The sequence below is a fragment of the Apus apus genome, chromosome 12 (assembly GCF_020740795.1).
Source record: "Apus apus isolate bApuApu2 chromosome 12, bApuApu2.pri.cur, whole genome shotgun sequence".
Lineage (NCBI taxonomy): Eukaryota > Metazoa > Chordata > Aves > Apodiformes > Apodidae > Apus > Apus apus.
In genome coordinates this window covers 10,037,900-10,060,814 of record NC_067293.1, presented here as the reverse complement: position 1 = coordinate 10,060,814, position 22,915 = coordinate 10,037,900, and the positions used below count along the sequence as shown (strand labels likewise).

Genomic DNA, 22,915 nt, shown 5'->3' with positions numbered 1-22,915 from the left:
TTGAAAGTGAGATCTATTGATTTTTTTTTAAAGGTAAAATGGGTGGATGAAACAAACCCATATAACCAAGTACAGTGGGGTTTTATTTTAACTGTGTGTGCATGACATGACTGTTCAGTTTGCCGTATTGCACAACAACGTGTGCAGTAGTGGAAGTAATTCTGTCAGGAATTCAGATGGCATTATTGTATGTAAAAATATGAATTCAGTATTACAGCAGTTTTGTTAACATAGCAGACATAGTAACAGATGTACTATCCAGGGAACACCAATAGATACATGTATTCATTGCTATGGGAGTCCTTTGAATTCATCCTGTCAGACTGTCATTACTGGAGTGGTACTTTATAAACTGTTTATGGAGTCACTCAATTAATTTCAAAAGATCGGCAAAATAAAGAGCTATCTCAGGATCAGAGAAAATTACTGAGTACTTTAGTCATATGCTTAGCAAGATCTGTATTGTCCAGAAACACATAGTCCCCTCTTTCAGTATTACATTGTGCTGTGGACAACCCTGGAAGGCTGAAAAAGATACAAAATAAATCTTGAAATAAGATCTTTAATTGGTGGCATAGCAGCTCAAAAGATGAAGCATCACTTCTTTATTCTTAGGTCAAAAGTCCTGTAAACTAGAGGCCATTAATCTCTATATCTGAAGTATTTAATCTTCTCTTCCTGAAGCAGAGCCTCTTGTCTCGGGCAGCACAGGATACTCCTTGTTATGTTTACAATTTAAATATTAAAACAATCCTTGTGCTGATACTTGTAAAAATGCACACATAAACTTTCAAAGTGCCTCTTTAACATTAGTCTGAAGAATGATCTAACAAGAAGAGGCTTTTGGCTTATTGTTTCCATGCTGGGACGGACTCCACAAATTCCTCCTTAGCTCTGCAGCCTTCCTGCAGCCCCCAGCGAAGGGGCTGTGTTCTGCTTGCTGAAGTGCTGGGGCCCTGTAAAGAATATGCTAATTATACAGGGCTAAGCAGCTGATTTAAATTCTTCTACAGAGCTCCTGAATTTTTCACTAGGAATAGTTTAATCCAAATTGAGAACAAATTTAGCCCTTTGTCTGTTTGCAAATTGTTCATCAGTATGTTATGACTTTTATGAATCTGTTCATTATCTGCGATTGCCCAGCATATACTTTTTAGGATTGGATGAGACTTTTTTACAGCAAGCATCAGTCAGAGATTCACTACTCAGGGTTAGTGGGTGGCCATTTCTTTTGTATCAAATTTTCAGCTGTAGAGATAGCTTTCTACAGGAAGATGAAAGAGTAAATCTTTCTTTTCCCAGATGTAAATAAAACACAAAAATGAAACACAGTGCACAATTGTAGAAATAATTATTTATTGCTCCTGCTCTTCCCTGGGCCCTGCTACCGAAACACAAACTTCAGGAACCTGGAGCAATAGAAGATCTGTCTTGGGAATCTGATTTTAAAAATAAGACAGTATCCTTGACAAGCAGAATCATATGATCTCTAAGAGTCTACATGCTTGCTTTTTTCTTGGGTTTGGCTTATACTTTTGCACAGATTTAACACAGACTATTTTTTCCTTCTGTTTGTTAACATTGTTTGGGCATTTGCGCAAAAATCACCAACTTAATCAGAATCCCTGATGCTGGATTTCACTAGAAAACCCCCAGAAAGCTGCAGATGTTATTCTCTAAATTGCATATTCCCTGCTTTCCAGAGGACTGCTTGGATCCAATGTGCTCTGGTCACGGTGTGTGCGTTCAAGGGGAATGTCACTGCTCCACAGGCTGGGGCGGTGTGAACTGCGAGACATCCCTTCCCGTCTGCCAGGAGCAGTGCTCAGGGCATGGGACCTTCCTCCTGGAGACAGGACTCTGCAGCTGTGAACCACAGTGGACAGGTTCAGACTGTTCAACAGGTATGCTGGAGGTTTCATTTTTTCAATATTGTCTGTACTTTTTGTTTGAGTCATGAAATAAAATAGTTACTATTACTGTGCTGGTAAGAATTCAAAAAAACAAGCTAGGGATGATTCAAGGATGCTGTGCCATGGCACTTAATGGGCTTGGCAGCAACTGGCTTTCTGTTGACAAGGACAGGAAGGCTTTTTCTCAGTAAAAAGGGTGTTGACTGCCTAATGGCATGCCAGCAAGAACAGGAGTCCTGCAAGAGTGCAAGTGCCTCCTGGCAGAGTTAAGATGATTCAACATCTCAACTCTTGCCTGAGATGTTGAGCACTTATCAGGCTCATGCAATGAGGGAAACCACAATCCTGAGAGAGTCTGGGAGGATGTAAAAAAAATAATGGTCTAAATGCAGTGACTGATGAGTAAGAGGGCTCTGTCAAAAAATCTTTAAACAAAAATGACCATCCATTCTCTCATGCTGGGATAAAAAGTCTTTTCTTTCTTAGAGGACCATCAAGGTTTTGATCCCACAGAATTTGATTAAGGGTTGAAATGGATTTCCTATGTGCTTTGTACATTTACGTTTCATTTTCTTGAAATGAATGCACTCTGGACATTTTACTCTGTAATGGAGCATGTCATTACCAATCTACGTGCTGCTATTTTTTTTCCCTCTATAAAGCTCACAAAACCAGAATCTCAGATGATAAGTAGCACATCCCAGTACAGAATTGATCCAAGTGACAGATTTGCTGAATACTGTGGAATTCAACCAGTGGTCCAAGTCACCGATTTTTCTTAGGAATCATCATTCAAAAGAATACTTGTAACAGTATAAATTTCCATTCAGATCCTTAAAGTACATGATTGTGATCTTTAAGTTGGGACTTGCATCCCCCTTGATGGTAACTTTTCAAGCAACAGAATATTGACCTGCTAATAATTCTTAGTCCTTGTTACAAAGACCCTGCTTTCATTCTACACTTCAGAATTAATGCATGTAATCTCGGGCTGACACTGCCAAATTTGGTACCTGCTTCGGTAAGAATTGGCTTTTTACTGGATTTCAGCATAAGCCTGGTTGCTTGCATTTTTATGTGTTTTAGCATGTGCTAAAAATGTGTCCTAAAAGTTAGTAATATAGTAGTACTTCTATTAATAAAGCAAACAATTAGGAACAGTGCTAGCTACTAATTATTTACTTATAAAACATGCAAACTAATTCTGTTCTAATACATTGTAATTGTAGCTGAAAAGGGACAATAATCTCCAAAAAGTCTGTTGTGCCTACTGCATGGGACAATTAGATACTAAGTAAGGGAGCAAAGAGCTATCATATTTGTCTTGAATTGGGTAAATAAGGGTACACCTAGAAAGCTTTTTTAATTACTCTTTAGAAGAAGGGTGACTTTCTTTCCTCCATCAACCCATAGGGAAAATACTTCTCTTCATCCTTACTGTCTTCCAAGTTATCAAAGAATGATTTTGCAACCAACAGGCACCTCTCTTTATAGCTGAATGCTTCAGATTTATTTTTTTTCAAATATATCTTTCTTCCTGGGTGTTAAAGTAGTTTCAGGATTGTTGTGGCAATACAATGAGTGTTAGGCTGAAATACAGATGTTCATTTGTGCTTGAGACTTTCTTGCTTGAATCAGTGATTGCTGTGCATGCTAAAAGTGAGGCTTGATTTTAGTGAGGAAGGAAAAACATCAGATGAGTAAGTCAACAAGGTCAGAATACACAAGCTGTCATAGGTGAAAGGAAAAAATCATGAGGTTCTGTAAAATGAAGAGAATGAAAAGGGTAAACCACAGACTGCTCATCTGGAATCAGACAGCAAGGAAAGCTTTGCAACTGATAGACGAGCAGTCTCTCAACCTGCCTCAAAGCCTTGCACTTTCCCAACATGTCTGTACTGCTTCATGGTCAGTACTGTGAAAATCTGTCTTTCTGTGTCCCCTTGAAGGGGAATACAAGCCTGTACAGAATACAGGCTTCTGTCCTGATGATTTCTGCATTCCCTAGCACATTACAAATACTTTCAAAACAAAAGGATAAATTATTTAAAGTTTTGTAGTTTTTCTAAATAGAAATATCTTGCTGTACTTTAAAAAGGATCAGTTCTAGCAAAGATACTAGAATGTTTTTGAATACATTATCCCAGATACACCATGGCTCACCTGAAGAGGGATGAACTATCTCTGTAATCCCTTCTTCTACCTGTTCATCTCTAGCTCTTCAAACAATAAGAAATTCTATTTCACAAGTGGCAGACTGGGGAAAAACAGAAACCAGTGTGGACATGGAGGAACAGAGATGAAGTGTGAGTGTGTGATGCATGTTTATCCTGAAGGACTGGCTTCAAAGTGGAATAATTCATGGATGTTTGAGGCTGGATAAGACCATGATGTTCGTGCTCTTTGATTTTCTGTAGGACGTGTACCAATATATACCAGTATCCTTCTGTTTATGTTTGGCACTCATAATTTCTGTTTAGGTTTCAAAAATTCAACCTTCACACAAAGACTGAAAATAAAGGATAGTATACCATGTCCTTAGGTAAATTGTTTCAATTAGGCCTGACTCTCCCTTCTAAAAAGTGCACCTTCTGTTCCCAGTTTGAATAGGTGAAAAGTCTTACAATTGTATTTATTTCTGTGAGGTGAAAGGCTGTCAAATTCTTTGTCAAAATAATTTTCTTTTCTGTCCTTAATGTTATTCAAAAAACACAATAGTTTTAAGTCCATTTGCTGAGGCCAGGATCCTTCTCCAGTGCAGCATAGATCTGCTCACTTTCTTTGCACAGCTTTGATTCTTGAAGTATTTCCAAGAGCAAACAAAGCAGAGGCACAACACTGTTACAGTTCCACACTGTCCAAGCCAGTTTTGGCTAGTCAACATAACAGGGTAGTCTCTGCTGTGAACTGCTAAAACCCATCTCATTTCACCACCTGCAGAAATCCCTAGATCCCAAGTTCTTGATGGCCAGTTGTCATCCCTTGAGGCCCAGAAAATCCTCACACAGAGCTCCAAAACAGCTGTCAGGGTGTCTTCATCCTGTTTGAAGTGATTCTCAGTAAGATTAGCTCAGTATGGGCTGACAGATATTCTGACACATAGTATGTCTAATTGTACACTACTTGTAGGACAGAACCTACATTGGCTTTCTATGAACCTCTGTTAAGATCCATCCTTTTGATATGATGCTCTTAGCTGGATATCTGTTAGAGGCATACTTAGCCTCTTTCTACTCTACAATATTGAACCTCCATGAAAAGCCATTTTCTTTTATTAGCTCAGAGTTCAGTTTGCCCATCCCAAAGATGACATGGTTTCCATTCAGGCTTTGCCTTGCAACTTGTGCACCTATTTGTAAAGGCTCTTCCTGTCAGCTAACGTTCAAACAGAACAATAATATGATTCTGATTCTTTCACTTTCCTTGGGCAGCAGAAACTGAATTTCACTCTGAAAATATTGACAGATAATTATCTGTAGCTGCACCAATCAAAACAACATTGGTAGGTATCTTTCTACAACCATATGTGGCAACAGGAGGAAAAAATACCACCTTCTGTCTGTACCTAAGATTTGGCTTTTTATATGAAGAAGAACAACGTGCTTTTATTGTTCTATATGATTATACACTGACGTGTATTTACCATGAGGGAGATGGATTAGCCTGTTTTGCCAATTTGCCAACTGGCTTGAATGCTGAAGGTCAAAAACCAGCTACAGCTTTCCCTGCTTCTAAATTACACCAATGTCAGAAATTTGTAGAGAAGCAGCACGGAGTCATTCCAGCTGACTTCTTCCAAATGCTGTACCTTTGACATAGCTGTTATAATTCCAGTTGCAAGGATCACTGCTGCAGTCATTATTCAAGCAATGTAATAGAATCTTCCATTCCTGCTGGCCTGAGTGGACATTGCTTTGCTGCCTTTACCTGGGATGGAATCTACCTTGACATATACACAGAGATCCACTGTCTTATTCTTATTCAAATACAGTGACTGTATTCTCAGCTTCTTACCCAAGCTACCCGTGGAGCCCTTCCCCCACTACCACAAAACCCACCAAACCAAACCAGCACACCCCAACAGTCACATCTACCATACAGTAAAACGGGTCATCTTCAAACATTTTAAGGGCTTTTAGCTCATGCTGTCAAAAAAAGTGCGATTTTCTCTCTCTAATCATTAGTTTGTGGAAAAATAAATCCTTCTCTGGTATAAAAGACTGAAAATTAAAAACCCACAATAATATTAATAATATAAATGTGAGTATTCATAGAATGGCTAAGGCTGGAAGGGCTCTAAAAGATCGTCTAGTTCCAACCTCCCTGCTATGAGCAGGGACACCTTACACTAGAATAGGCTGCACAGGCCTCCTCGAACCTGGCCTCGAACACCTCCAGGGAAGGGGCATCCACAGCCTTCCTGGGCAACCTGTTCTGTGTTTTAATTCCTATCTTGTTTATAACTTTGCTCATGTAGTTTTAGCGTTTTTTCCTAGTTTGTCCTTTGGCAAGTCACACAAAAATGCCAAAAAGACATTTGACCATTACAGTTCATCCTTCTGACAGGGGGATGTGCCCTAGAGAAATGCACAAGAGATTGGGTTCTGTTACTCAGTCTCCTCCCTCATTCTCTGAAGGATAGAATAGGAATTCCATACTTTAGTCCAAGTGAGGCTGATTATAACTTTTTTTTTGTGAAAACTTCCTGTGCTAGAAAAGTTCACCCTAGGAATATTTCAAACTCTCAGCTTCTTTACTCCATACTGAATCCAGTTGTGATTGTATGTGAAAATCCATTATTATTCAGACTTTCAACATATGGCTCAGTTGACCGGTTCTCCAGTGCGGAGGTGATTTACTGCATACATGACAAAATAATTCAGTACTGATAGCATGCTATTTTAATGTCACCAGGACTTCAGTACAGTCAACTTTCTACTTATGGTCTGTGGATCTTTGTTGCTTTATTTATAGGCTGTCATCCAAAATCCCTTGATGTTAATGAGTCATCTCCCTTTGAGGCATGTAAGGCAGTGCTTTTCAGAAAGACAAAATCAAACTTGTGAGTACTGACTGCTCGTGGCATGTAGAAGGGAAGCTCTGGCTAATTGAAGGTGCAGCATCAATGATGAGCAAAAAACCTCATCTTCTGTTCTCAGATTGACACCTTTAACATGGAGCCTTGAGATTAAGGGAGTGAAATATCAAGAGAAAATGGATGACAGAGTTATTCAGTGGGGGCAGAGCCTTAGATAGCATAAATTAGTGTAACTGCAGTGATGTCACCAGTGTAGTCCCTGTGAGTTTCAGGTGAGAATCCAGCACTGAGTCGCTAATTAATTGCAGCATTGTTCCTAAAATATTATAGACTGAAAAGTAATGGAATCTGTGACAGAGCTGATGCTTCTGACATCCTGTCCTGTCTTTGTTTCTCTAGACTCTATTCAGCCAAAGTAGGCCAGTTTCTGTCCTCCTGACTCCAGGACATTTGTCATAATTCCACTGAATCCATTTATACCACAGAAGCAACCTAATTATGATTGGGAGAAGAATACTGGCAGTTCTTAGTCACAAAAACATTCATCCTAAAATGATTATATGGAGATGGTATATATTTAGCATATCTATTTTTGGTTAAGCTCTCTCTAGCAAGATAGGTGGTAATTTTACAAAAGATAAAAATGGATCAGCAGCCTCTTCCTTCAATATCTTGCAAAGCATAAAACCTCTTTAAAACTGAAGTGCTTTGAAAAATGCAAAATGTTGTAATTGTTACAAATTGATATGTGCAGAGTAGAGTAATTTAAAAATCATTAGAAGTATGCATTTTTTAAAGTAAAGTGCTTCAAAGAGAAATGAAGGCATAATACAGTATATTAATATAGCTCAAGACATCTCAAATTGGTTTCAAAATTAAACATCAAAACCTGCAACTTGAAAAAATAATTAGGTAAAACCATTTCATTGCAATCAGAAAACTCTTCAGGTTTAGGAAATTGCAAATTATGGATGTCAGTCATTCTGATTTGCCAAGGACAAGGATATGCACTATAAGCAACTTGCAGTAGTGAAAATAGCCTTGAAATTTCCTCAGTATGTGAGGTAATCTGTCAGGCATTTGCCACAGGTGGCTCTGTTCCATGTTGGTACTTCTGCTCTGCTCCCTATTTTAGACAAATCTCAATAACTTTTTAATTACACTGCAACCATCCTTCATTGTTTTGTTCTGAAGAAATGATGGACTTACCTAATTTTGTCTAACTGTCCTCTTCCTTTAATTTGTGGGGAGCTTTGACTATTACTGCTCTGCTAATTAAAAGGATGATTGAAGCTTCCCCTGCTGTTCCTCTGACTTTGTAGAAAGACTCTTCTTGCTACTGTATATTTCATTGAAAAGAAAAAAAAGCAATGTGTGCCTATTTGTATCTCCTGTAGAGTTGCAAGAGTTTGCAAAAAGGTATCTGGTGAGCAAGTTTTCTATTAAAAACTTAGTAGTTAAAGATTGGAACACTTAATATGTGTTGCTGGAGAATTTAAAACATGAGAAATTTAAGGCAGTGAAGGAGCACTCCAATAAAAATTAATTCTCCTGCATGTTGAAATCAGTCCAGAGGGAACCAGAAATACCTGATGTAGTCATGTATTGATTTAAGAAAGAGGATAAGTCAAGGGTATGAGATATACAGTGAGGAAACTTGGGATGTTTTTCAACTGATTGGAGCTTATTTTGCACATATGCCAAAAATAATGGCTCTTTCCTTCACTTTTTTTTCCTGAAAATTAAGATTCTTAATCTATTGCTGTCTGTACCTCTTTCAGCAATTATTGGAAATATCTCTCATTCAAATGTAAACATAATTTACTTAAGTCAACTGTTAAAATCCTGGTTTAGTCCACAAAAAGGTATTACTTACTCTACTGGGTGGAAAATACAGACCCAATTTTACATGCTTCTATTCCAGCAGCTCTTCTCTTACCCAGGAGCAGGATACCTGAATTGCTCTGGTGAGAGCAGTATGGACATGATTATCCTACCTTCTAGGTACTGAACAGTGTCTTTCCTCTCTGTATGCACAGCATCATGTCTCTATAGAGAGTCTATTGTGTCCAGGAATGTCCAGGTTCCTGTGGTTTGTGCAAGGCCAGCTCCAGCAGATCCATTTGGAGAGTAATGAGAGCTTAACATAAAGCTGTTACAACCTCGGTTGGGTGATTCTCTGGTAGCGAAATACGGCAAATAAGTGGGATTTTTAGTAGCAATTCAGGTGCCAAAGTGGTTCAAGCGCCTTCAGTGCTTCGCAAAGAGTATTAAGGGTCTAAATTTTGGCTTTAGACATTTAAAATCGTAGTTACATACCTGCATCCCTTTTTGCATCTCAACCTTGTTGCCTATATGGTAGCCAGTCTACTGGCAGTGATTAAGTACCATAGTGAAACAACTGACAGGATATAGCGTGGAAGTGACTTGTGGATACTGGATGTCCAAGAAAATATCAAATTCTGAATATGAAAGCCTGGTGCTCCACAAGAATCCTTTATAAAAGAGGTCTCTGTGCAAATGTTCTGCTGGTGCTATTGGTGCTGTGTGGACAGCCAAACAGTAGCAACATACATAATCTTCAGCTTTTAATTTGCTAAGGCAAGACCCATGATGAAGCTCTGACATGCTATCCAAACCACCAGCATTTAAAGGATTCTTGTGTTAGGAGGGAGCTTCCCTTCCTCATAGCTGGACATTACACATGGGAATTGTTAGAGCAAGAGTACAAAAAAGCAGTAGGATAACTGGACGTTCCGTTCTTCAGTAAATTTCAGAACATCTGTTATGCAAAATGTGTTGCATAGGTCCCTGAAAAGCAGATATTGATAATTTTTTTATTATTATTATTGCCATGGTAGGAGTTCTACAAAAATAGCTATCATTTCAATATACTTGTGCAGGGGAATCTGTGGAGCTTAACTTCCCTCTGAAAATAATAAATGGCTGCTGATAAAAGTAAAAATCATAGGAACTTTCTTTCCTCCTGCACATTGCATTTTTTAAGGTTTTTGGTTGTGCAAATTGTTGCAAGAGATTTGTAGACATCTAAGGATTTCCTTAGTGGTCTCTGCCCACTTTAGGATCTTTTGCTTAAATGTCTAGCCTCAAATAATACTTTTTAAATAAAATTAAATTTACAGTAATTATGTACAAACATTTTAGTGGTTATAGAGCAAAAACTGCCTGTGTTGCAGCTGCAGTGCACATTTGGGCATGTCACTCTTCAGTTTAGGAAGCCTTGGCTATTTTAGAAACAGACTATTAAAACAGCATATATCACCTTGTGATCCAGAATCATTTTCTGAGGGACTGCAGAAAGCTGATTGTTCCCATGGCACATTTGTCTTTTCAGTTCCTGCTCTGGTCGTCCATGCACTCCTTACAAAAATGCCTGAGAGAAGAGTGGCCAGGCTGGAGGTGCCTGTATTAGCTCTGCAGAGTGAGAAGTTCACAGGGTGTTTTTGAGCACCATGAGACTGGACAGCATGTCCTGGGGGTGACAGAACTGCCTCAGCAAAGCAGTGTCCACATGGGCAGGGAGGGACTGGGGAGAGATGATGAGTAAATAGAAAAATGTAGGCAGCAGAGAAGGAAGAAAGCAAGCAAAGTGATAGTAATAATAAATATTTTGCTTCTTGAATTGACAAAGAGCTGTAACAGTTGAAGAGTTGAAGCAGGGACACAGGGTGTGGTGGCAGTGCTCACCTCAAAGCGAGGGTCATGTGCCTGAGGTGCTGCTTCTCCCTGGTACAGGAAAAATGCAAGTCATGAGCTGCGTCTTTGCTTGAGCAGCAACAAGACAGAACAGCAGCTGCCAGATGCGTGTTGCTATTTCTGTTTGTGCTGCTGACACAGAGGAAGTTCTGGTTTATTTACCAAGAGCTGCTTCATCTCTCTCTGTCCTCATCTTCATAAAGACAGTGATGAATACAGGAATTTTTGCTCCTGGTCTGTGGGAGCAGTGTTCACAGGAAGGCAGTGAGCACCCTGTGACTTTTGCTACTGGAGGCTGCTCTCCTGGCTTTTGTGAAAAAGCTTGTTGGCTTTGGCCAAGAAACTGCTTATCCGTGCTAAAAAGAGAGGAAGCAAGGCCAGCTTCTTCAGCTGATTTTGCTTTTGATGGTGAACCTGAGGTGTTATTTAGAAGCTGGTAATGACCTTTAATTTCTCGTGTTAGTCTGTACTGTGATACACATGGATTGCTGGGAACACAGACTTCCTAAGGCTTATTTTAGTTGATCCAGTGTTTCTGTCTGTCCATGTAGTCCTGCTCTTCACCGGAAAAAAATTACCAAAACGAACATATGTCCTTTTAGAAGCATCCAGCAATAGTGTGTTGATGCACATTCTGCAAGTCACCATCCCCTTTCCTTGAGTGCTAGGTCTGTGTCCAATTTGGGCAGCAAGGGTGTCTGTGCCACTTTTGAGCTGCCATTGTTTTACACGTCAATCTGAATAGATGTGCCTGTGATACTGAGAAAGTAGTACCAGTGCCAAGCTATCTATCATTTTGAGCCCTTGAGAAGTATGATAAGTAAAATATATCTTCATTCCTGAAGTCAGCAGGTACATCTGATGTACAGAGCTGAGTGAGGTAAGCACTTACTGGAGTAACTTTTGTGAGTGGACCCATATTCAAAGGTCATGCTGTAAGCCAGGGAGTGAAAGACGGTGCCTACTCTTTGCAGATAGTGCTTAAATAAATCATTGCTTCTTTACTGAATATAACTAATCAGATTTACTAATTAAATAATTGTGGAAAGCTTCATGCTCTGAGCAGAGCACAAATCAGTGGTAATACTTCTGTGTATCATGAAAGATTTAGTGCATATTTAAAGCTGTATACTGATCCATTCAGGCAATCTTGTGAACCTTTCTTAAAAATAGTTGTCTCAAAATTTTTTTTTCTTTTGATACCGTACCTGAGGCAGCTGTATTAAATGTACCTACTGAGCCATATCTTTTCCTGTTCCCTTTTTCCCTACAAAGCCATTTGGTCACTCTCCATGTTTGTCCTCTTTGTTAGACGCTGCCTCATGCCTTTCCTGATTCTCATCTCATGTCACTTACTCATCAGGTTCCCCATTTTTCCTACACAAGTGGCTTCTGAGCCCGAGGAACTGTGGGTTGCGTTTTCCCCTCTGTGGTTGTACACAAAGGCATTGCTCTCCCAGCTTTCATCTCACTCATTATTGCTCAAGATAGATTGTTCTGCACTGCTTTCTTACGGGTCTCCTGATCAAATAAAATATCGAACAAGGTAGATGTTGCAAGGCATTTCCTTTTGTGGTTCTCAGTGTATTGTGAAGGATTTCAGAGCTAGTTAGTTGGAGTATGAATCTCCAGTGACAACTGTAATCTCACTGCTTTACAACATGTACAACTTGAAATAAAACAGTGGAGACAAATTATAAAACAGGACCAAATTTGACAAGGAAACTCCACATTTACTTGGGCAACACTGTGTTTTAAAAATGTCCTGGTCAAAATACTGTGTGGTTCTCTTTACCCTTGTGTCAGTCTAATCTTCCTTGCTATTAAATTACACTTCTGCTCATTTATTTTAAGCCTTTCCCACAAAGGCCTTGTCCGAACTGCCAACCTGTATTGTTTCTAAGAAAGAGACAGGTCCTGCAGCTGAAGTCTCTTGTGTGGCCAGCACAGCATAATTTGTATTCTGCTTTACACCTGCACTGGGCCTGGGTAAACAGAGATATTCCTGATGGCAAATGAGTAGTCCTTTCCAGTGGTTTCAATTTTCAGAGCTTTGCCTGCCTGAAATGAAATATCTGTTAGTTTATTTACCATTACCAGCCCAGATTCATCAGGCTGTATTGATTACATTTTTGCACTGTAAAAATACCATTTCAAACCACAGTGAAATGGATAAAAGGTGAGGGGTGTTATATATACAAATTGGATTTGGATCCTAAAGAAAATATTCTTCATTAGATGAAAAATAAAGCTGCCAAAAAAGAGTGTGATAAAAAGTCTAAGAAGGGGTGAAAGTTTCTCTGTTACTTCCCTCCCTCTGCTGTATTTGCCTTTTGGACATTTCTGGCTGTCCACTGATTCCTCTTCTACACAAACGTATTTTCAAGCAAATTAAGGCTCCCAGTTTGGACAAGATACTTTAAACTAGCATTATCAGAAGTTATGTTACAGTTTTTTAAAAAACACAGTTACATTCATATATTTGATATTAATATAGTGTTAATGGCAGCCTTCCTGGTCGAAGTCAGAAGAGCTATTTATAGAGTACTTAATGCATCAGAAATAAATTCAATGAGATGATGGTAGGATTATTTCCAGAAAGCAATTAAAATTGTCACTAGATTGATGGTAAAACATTTTGAATAACAAACAGTGAGGATATGGCATTTTAGTTCCAGTGGTTTTATTTTCTGTGCTGTGGCCTGTTGTAGGAAGATAAGAAAGGTAGTTAGATATCTGTGAGGCAACATGTCAGAAAGGTTTTGTGCGTAAAGCTTACAGCAGAAAGCTCTAAAATGAAACAATGTTTGGAGAATGGAGTTTTGCCTTTGGTAGAAATTGTTTATCATTGTGTGGTAATTGTGTCTGAATTATCTCAAATAATACTCAGAGCTGTGTGAAGTTTAGATTGCCGCATTTTGTTCTGAAGTCACTGACTATTCAACAGTGCTTTTCTGCAACTCTTGTCTCTCTGAAGACCCAACCTCTTGAAGGACCTCACTGCCTCCCAGTATAACACCTCCTGGGATAATGCAGTTCAAGAACATGAAAAAGAGCACCCGGATTAATCCTCTATTAGGGGTAGAGTGACTTCAGCTCTGCTATTTTTCATTTGCCTGTAAGACCACCCAAAAGTGGTCTCACCAGAATCACTAATTTACTTCATAGAAAAACAATAGGTCTACTGAAGAGGAAATGGGTCACATGGTATCAGTCATGTAATCATGAGGGAAAGGTGGTACTTGAACTTGTATTAAGTAATAGAATACATCCAGAAGATGCAAGAAAATAATTCTGTGTAAGAAGTTTAAGGAATGTCCACATTTGCTTAATGCAGAGAAAACTGTAAATGGCTGTAATATCTTATGAGCCTCTTTAATATTCAGAGCCACAAATCACAGCAAATATGATTTGGAGTAGGACCTGTTTTCTCCTTTAGAATTTCCAAAATCATTCCTCTTCTGCTTAACATAGTTTTATATGCTTTCTACAGTTTGTTGCTTGATGACAGTGTCAGAAAGGATAAATATCAATAGCTAAATAAGTTTAAACATAGAATCATAGAATCATAGAATCCTAGGGGTTGGAAGGGACCTCGAAAGATCATCTAGTCCAACCCCCCTGCCAGAGCAGGGTCACCTAGAGTACATCACACAGGAAGGCGTCCAGGCGGGTTTTGAATGTCTCCAGCAAAGGAGACTCCACAACCTCTCTGGGCAGCCTGTTCCAGTGCTCTGTCACTCTTACAGTAAAAAAATTTTTCCTGATATTCATCTTAAACCTCCTATGCTCCAACTTGTATCCATTACCCCTTGTCCTATCACTGGTCTTCACTGAAAAAAGCTTAACTCCATCGTCTTGACACTCACCCTTTACATATTTGTAAACATTGATGAGGTCCCCCCTCAGTCTCCTTTTCTCCAAACTAAAGAGACCCAGCTCCCTCAGCCTTTCCTCATAAGGGAGATGTTCCACTCCCTTAATCATCCTTGTGGCTCTGCGCTGGACTCTTTCAAGCACTTCCCTGTCCTTCTTGAACTGAGGGGCCCAGAACTGGACACAATATTCCAGATGCGGCCTCACCAATGCAGAATAGAGGGGGAGGAGAACCTCTCTTGACCTACTAACCACACCCTTTCTAATACACCCCAGGATGCCATTGGCCTTCTTAGCCACAAGGGCACACTGCTGACTCATGGTCATCCTCCTGTCTACCATGACCCCCAGGTCCCTTTCACCTACACTGCTCTCCAGCAGGTCAGCCCCCAACCTGTACTGGTGCATGGCGTTTTTCTTCCCCAAATGCAAAACTCTACACTTGCTCTTGTTAAACTTCATCAGGTTTTTCCCCGCCCAAGTCTCCAGCCTGTCTAAGTCTCTCTGAATGGCAGCACAGCCTTCTGGTGTGTCAGCCACTCCTCCCAGCTTGGTGTCATCAGCAAACTTGCTGAGGGTACATTCTGTGCCCTCATCCAGGTCGTTGATGAAGATATTGAACAACACCGGTCCCAGTACCGACCCCTGAGGGACTCCACTAGTCACAGGCCTCCAACTAGATTCTGCCCCATTGACTACAACTCTCTGACTTCTTCCTTTCAACCAGTTCTTGATCCACCTCACTGCCTGATCATCAAACCCATACTTGATCAACTTATCTACAAGGATGCTGTGGGAGACGGTGTCAAATGCTTTAGTGAAATCAAGATAGACCACATCTACCGCTCTACCATCATCTATCCACCTAGTAATTTCCTCATAGAAGGCTATGAGGTTAGTCAAACATGACTTACCCTTGGTAAAACCATGTTGACTGCTCTTGATGACCCCCATCTCCTTGATAGGTCTAGAGATAGTGCCAAGGACAAGTTGTTCCATTACCTTTCCAGGGATGGAGGTGAGGCTGACCGGTCTATAGTTACCCGGGTCCTCCTTCTTGCCCTTCTTGTAGACTGGAGTGACATTTGCTATCCTCCAGTCCTCAGGCACCTCTCCAGTTACCCATGACTTACCGAAGATGATGGAGAGTGGACTTGGGCAACATAAATAAACATTAGAATAAACATTAGAATAAACATTCTAGTGGGATAACAGACCGTGGTAGAAAATTATTTCAGACGCAAGTGTCTGAAGTCAGGTGAGATGAATCTCACTGTTTGTCTTTTGCTGGGATGGGCCATCAAGTCCCATTTTCGTGCAAAAGCAGAATCTTTGGAAATTACTGGAAATTATTTTGGAGGTATATGTGAGGATAAATTCAGTGCAATAGTTTTGCAGTGTTTGTGTAATTAACATCAAAGTATTGCTTTGAATTTATTTACACAAATATAACAAAACACTCAAAGTCACAAATTGTGGTATTGTGAGACGACCTTTAATGTATTTCATTGTTAGATGTAAGTGTGGGATGCATGGAGAGAAAGACAAGAAGAATTGCAGCAAGTGAAATTTAGATTGAGAGAATATTAATCTGTGTAGATATTCTGGTGGTGGTCTGGATTATCTAGTCCTGTTGTAGGGCCTCTGTTGCTGGGAACTTTCAAAGGATACCAGGTATGATTTCATTTGGAACAAGGAAGAACAGATTATCGTGGAAAGTCCTTTGCACCTCTGTTTTCTATAATTAATCATAGAATCATGTAAACTGGGCTGTGCACATAGATACATCAGAATTGTGTGTTATTGCAGTAACAGTAGAGCAGTAGAGGCGCTTTTTTCTTTTTTTTTTTTGCCAAACAGTTGTCAGTCATTCAGTGATGATCTATCATATTGATGTATTTTTTAGTGTACCGAATTGCACATCAAGATCTGGGGCGTTTTCCCATCTGCTGTTACTTGATGGTGTGAAGCACAGGAGGAGGTGTGGCAGTAATTGTTGGGGAATCCACCTTTGCTGCCTTTTCCACGCAGGAACCTGATTTCTGTTTGCCAGAGGAAACATGTTCACAAAAGCTGGCAGCTGACAGCCAAAGACTTCAAAATTAATGTTTTGCAGACACTTCCAAGTTCCTTTAATTTCCAACTCAGACTTGAAGAGCAGGTGCCACTGACTAACTGGTGTAGCCCATGTAATGCTTCTGTGTTGCCTCTGCAGAAAAGCTGTCGCTAGCTTGACGTTTTATTGGCATAGCTGTGGTGGGCCAAGAATGTAAAAAATTGCACACCTACCTGACAGGCTGTAATGCTGTTGGAGAAGCCTAGATTAGAGGCAATTATAACGTCCCAGTTGCCAAATGAGTTTAAATCAGAAAGATAATTTAAGCTGGACCACAAAAATCACATTTCTTCTAGTACAGATATGTAAAACTTGGTATGTACATCACCCCTCTAGTCACTGTCTCTCAGATGACCTTCTCTAGTGGGGACAACATCCCATTAGGTTGTACTGGAAAAAAAAAAAAAATAGCTCAAGTGCTTTTCAAACTACTAAAACTTTAATTTTTTTTACTTTTTTATAGAGTAAAAAATTATATTAATAAAGTCAGTTGCTGAAAATGAAGGCTAGAACAGAGTTGTCTCCAGGACACAGCAGGAAGGTAATTTGAAAAACTCGGGAACATTGTTGAAATTATCATGTAGGCTTATTAAATGCAATGTATATTTAAATTGAAAAAACTTTATTTATTAGGCCTAGATAGGTGATATTTTACTGCCTCCAGCAGTTAAGCTTATTGGCTGAAAGTCAAGATAGATTAATTTCTAATCTTTATGGAAAACCACTTATTAGAAGATGGATAGCAAAATTATGAATATGCTACTTAAGGTTCAGACTGTCTGTAGAACAAGACTCAACCCTGAATGCAAAGAAAGTAAAATGAAAGTATTTTCATAGTAAGCATTTGACCACTTTTGTTTCCATATAGTTTTGTATTCTTAGCATGATTTTCTAGGAGTTATTTCTGAAACATGTTGAATTAACATTAAAATCTTCCCTTATCATTCCAAATTATAAAATATTTAGCTTTAATTTCCCTTTCCATATCACATAAGGAGAAACTTATTACAAAGCACATTTGAAAGAACTCATTGTTGACTTAGGTAATTAAAATGAAGAGTGTGGAGTGAATTTTTAATGCTTTTTAGATTAGCTCAGGAATGATCAACACATTTGTCTCCTCGAGAATATGTACAAATAATGCTTCACAGCTCACATTTGCCTTCTCCCAATAAAATTAATGAGCATTCAGAATTGAGGACATGTCAGTAAAAATTCTAGACTGAGCTGAACATTTTTAAGTCATTAATTGGTTTTAAGTCCAAGGATGCTGAATTTTAGATTTGGAAAAGACTATATTTCATTAAAGTCTATAAGAAGCTGCTGGGGTCAGCTGAGGCTCCCAGCAATTTGCCAGCACGCTGCTCACCGTGAGCCTGCCCAGCAGAGCTTTGTTTAAATAAGGAAATTAACTTAAAAAAGAACCTTCTTTTGATTTCAAGATGTGCAGGTACATGAACTGAAACAGAGCTGTGAATTAGGGTGACTCTGGTGGTTTTGTGAGACCTATGAAAATTCACACCTACTGAGGATCTGGTCTCATAGAACAGCCTTTGACCCACCACGTTCCATGAGATCTGCCCAGAGCTCAGGCAGGCAAGGTGGACAGGCATGTATCTCACTGAGAGTGGGAGAGAAGGGATGGCTTTTATGTTAAGCCCACAGGCCTGAACACCAACACACTTGAGGGACTTCACAAATTGTGTGTTTTGCAACTGTACTGTGTTGGACAATTGGACTGTGATGGACAATTAATGGAACATCATAATTAAAGGCTTGTGATAGAATACCCTTGAGCCAACTTGTCTAATCCAAACTGTAACCTCTTGTCACCTGACTCCCGTTTTACCTTAAATAAGTCACCTCCTCCTTGCCCTTGTCTGCTTGCAGTCTTGTCTGGTGGCACAGCTTGTGTGTCCTCAGCAGGACAGTCCCCATCCAGGCTGTGATCTGCATCTCCTCCCTTGCCCTGCCTGTATTGCTGCTTTGCTCCCAGCTAAATCGGTGGGCTGATTTAGCTTAGCAAGCTGTCAGGTATTAACCCAGGAAAATAAGGTGAATAATTTTCTGGCAGTTGCCTGAAGATAATTTTTTTTTCCTGCCCAGGGAAGTGGTGGAGTCACCATCCCTGCACGTATATAAAAGATGTGTAGATGTGATGCTGAGGAGCATGGTTCAGTGGTGGACTTGGCACTGCAAGGTTGACAGTTGGACTTGATGATCTTGAAGCTCTTCTTCAACCAAACGACTCTGTGTTCTGAATCAGTGTACCACAGTTTCAGACAGAGCCAGGAGATGGATGGAGAGGAAGGGGAGTGGAATTGCTGTTTCAATCAAAGGAGACATCTTTGACTGTCTCAACTGCTGCATCTATCCCCAGTTCAAAGCCCTTGTGCAGTTTGGGATGCTTCTGAGTCCTGTAGCACCAATTGCTATGGAAGGAGGAAGATAGTCCGTTGGAGGAAACAGTTGCATGATGTCTGACTTACTGTCCAATTTCAGAGCTGTCTGAATTTCTATCACATCAGCTTTCCTTGAAGCTATTTACCTATTTAAAGTTATTAGTTTCCCATTGCACTCAGTCACTGTCCAGTCACTCAGGCGTCTCATTTTGTCCAGTCTGATATGGAAACCAAATCTCTGGATACAAACACAAATGCTAACATGGCTCCCTGCTATGCTGATGTTTCTGTACTTGTTTATCTACAGGAGGAGCTAAGGAATTGTTCTGCATTTAAAAACAGGACAACCTGAACTGATAATGTTGGTTTTTTTCTAATCTGAGTTGTTTGAATTAGCAGTGGAGTAAAGCTGCAGGTATTACCACAGCATTAATAGGATGACGTTGGGCTTGATTTCCCTTGCTTTGCATGAGAAGTCTGCGGAGAATCTCAGATTTGCACAGCAGAAGAACACATCAACATGGTAAACAGCATTTCTGAAACCTTATAGTAAATCATCAAAACAAACATAAGTCTCAGGGTTGGCCTGAGTGACCATAAAGTATGAGTGGGCTGAGCAGCAGGAAACCAGGGCAACTGGGGAAGGTGTATGGTCCAAACTGAGAAACCAGGTTTCATTACATCATTACAGAATCATTTCTGATTTGCATCCAAGATGATTTAGATTAAATATTTGGAGGAAAAAATACATTACTAGAAGAAAAGGCAAGATCTAGGTAAGATCATTTTGGCATTCCTCTGCTGGAACAGGTTTGACACACACCTTTTTTTATAACACTTTGTGCCCAGTTACTGGTATCTGGTTAATGTGCCCTGACTTGCTAGCAGAAATGAGGTGTGAAAACTGAGTAACTGGGCAGAGGACAATTAACCTAACATTTCCTATCACATAGAGCCAGTTTGGGGTCCAGAACTTGTGCTGTGCTTGTGCTGCTTTCCAAGACAGTGTGGTTGGGATACAGGAAACAACTGAATTCCAATAGGTGAAAAATAAAGGAAAATTTGTTTGGCTGTGTATGATCTTTAGTGAGAAAATAGAATAAATTTTTTTAAATGAGCCTTGTGAGTGAGGACTATGTACTGACTGACCTAGGATATTTTTTACGATATATTAAAACTTGTATCTCCAAATCATTAATCCAATTGAATTTATGAGCTTTAAAAGTGCTTAAATATGTTATTCCTTGTGTTAAATGTGGGGAAAACAATGGAAAACATTCTGGCATTTTAAGATCCATTTAATTTTGAGGTTGTTATATAGGAATATGTGTAAGATCTATGTCTCCGTGTGCCTGCATTGCCTTTGGCCTCATGCTGGTATTTCTTTTGTTTGATTGGAAGATGAATTTGTCGTGATTAGATTCTGCTGGGTAAACAGACAGCAGTGAGGCAGTTGTCCATGCCATGTGTGGGAATGTGTCCAAGGTTTTCCACAGCTGGTTCTTCAATCTTTTTACAGAGGAGTGGTGGGAGCTGCAAGAGCTGGAAGCTCTGTGTATGGCTTTGTTTCCTCACTTCAGCCCTTGCAGCCTGCATTACCACTTCTTTATACTGCTGCCTACAATATTCCCTGAAGTTTTGACATCAGTTGAACTAAGCCAGTCCCACAACTGCAAAAACCTATGTAGTAGACACTCAATTCAGAAGGGTAAAAACAAACAAAAAAATCTCCTGTATTTACCCCAGTATAGCATAAGCTACAGACTATTTCTTAAAATCCTCTTAACAATCTTTGCCACTCACAGTAAAATACCAAAAGTAATAATTATAATGAACTAGAGGGAGACCAGGAGAGATCAAAGGCATCCCTCTGGCAGCCTAAATCCTTGAATTAGCAGGTAATTTGTTAGATTTAATTCTCAGGAGTTAGCCCATGCCCCAATCTATAGAGATAGGTTAAAATAATACCAATGTCCCTCTGCCAAGCTGGCCTGGTGTTGGTTCTTTTGTAAGCTCAGATCTGGTGGGATCATTTTACATCCTGAGCACAGAAGCAAGTGCTTCAGTGACTTCAGTACCAATGAAATAACAGAGCAAGACCCCCTGTAGTCCTCTGAGCGGTCTCCCAAGTTTCCAAGGAGTAAACAAGTAAAAAACTGAAAAACAAAACCAAATTATGCATCAAGGAAGAAGAAATCCTTCCCAGTACCTGCAGGCAAGCATTCTGAGGCATGAAGCATGAGATTAATATATGATTAGCGTGAAGCAATCAAGTCTTTCTAAGGGTTAATGCCCCAGGCTCAGCACAGTTTTTAATTTGAAAATAGCAGAGCAGTCTCTGTCTTATATCCTCTTTTGCAGAAATATCATCAGATAATTATGTGTATCTTGTACTCCTCGTCTGAAGAGTAAAATTAATTTTTTTTATGTAGCTGATTTTGACTTCCTCAGGACAGCACTTCACAGTTGCTTTTACTGCATTTTATCTTAAGTATTTTCTGTGCCTTCTGCTTCTGAAGGTGATTTTAAGTTTCATCAGGCTCCTCCATTTTGTCACTCACTGGATTCTTCCAATTGCACTCAGTGCCATCACCCCAGCTATTAAGGAAAATAAGAGGTAGACTTGAGACAGAGGTTGGCACATCTGCAATGTCACCAAGCAGTTCCAGTTCTGTCCTGCTTCCTTGTTCTTTATGTTAAAATTATTGAAATCAGTAAGATTTCAATTTAAACTTTAAAAACTTTGCTTGGTATATACAGTGACAGCATAGTAAGATTTCAATTTAAACTTTAAAAACTTTGCTTGGTATATACAGTGACAGCATTTGTCATTACAAATGCTTCTACAACTGTTTATATACAACAGTTCCAAGATATAAATGATCATTGTTTGAAATCTATCAAGGGAAAAATCCTGCCACAACTAAATATGTAACACTGACATTTGAAATCCAAGCAGACACGTTTATTTGGCTTACACTTGTTATGCTATCAGCTGCTTTCTGAGAGGAATAAGGAGGAAGCATTTCTGTGGCAGGTTAATTGTAGAATAACAAGCAAATTCTGTCTCTTGACACTGATTATTCTAAATAAATTCAAACTATGTAGAAACCTTTTATAATTAAGCCATTCTTTTCACAGAACAACTTTAGTGTGAGTGGAAGTAGAATTGCAATTGGCATATTGTGATGTATTGAAACAATTCAGGACTTCTATTCCACTTCACAATAAGTGGTCTTCTACAATGCCCAGGTAGAAGAATTGTTCTGAGCACAATCAAGAAGGTATTGCTGTCTTCCCCAAACAGCTCTTCTGGTTTCTTAACAGTTGTTGACTCATAAGAGTCAGGAAGGAAAAACAGTGTCAATCTTTGAAAAAAGAGTTAATCCTTGAAAGCCATTTTAGACGTAGGCAGATTTGCATGGCTTGTAAATCATGTAATATTGTGTACTGCCACCAGAGCAGGGTGCTTGCTCTTCTTTCTCACTGTTATCTTTCTGGTGGCTCTTATTGTAAGTGAAGACCATTTTGCCATCACTACAAATGTCTGAATATCTCAAAGACTTCTGCTTGTATGTGTTTAATGTGTCACTTTATCCTTTAATTCAGCTTGCCTGCAATGTTTGAGTTTATAATAGATTTCAGAACTAAGCCAGTGGGACCTAGGAGCAGATCTAGCAGGCTGCTATTAAAGGCCTCAGCTGAAAACAGTCAAAAGATATTAACTGGTTTGTGTCATTGTTTGTTTTAGAGATGTTTTTATATATATATATATATGTTTGCTTATCTGTTTGCAGTCCCCACTACAAACAAATGATCTTGTAAGTAACTGCCACAGAAGGAGGCAGCCAGA

The 22,915-nt window shown here is 39.4% G+C and overlaps 1 protein-coding gene across 4 annotated transcripts in view; it reads left to right on the top strand.

Moving 5' to 3' along the window:
* TENM1 (teneurin transmembrane protein 1) overlaps positions 1–22,915 on the top strand; it is a 314,346-nt gene that overhangs the window by 196,936 nt on the left and 94,495 nt on the right. For all 4 annotated transcript variants that reach the window (XM_051630327.1, XM_051630326.1, XM_051630323.1 and 1 more), the window contains one exon: positions 1,704–1,904. In XM_051630327.1, the coding sequence (XP_051486287.1) occupies positions 1,704–1,904 (201 nt within the window). The remainder of the gene's footprint in view (positions 1–1,703; positions 1,905–22,915) is intronic.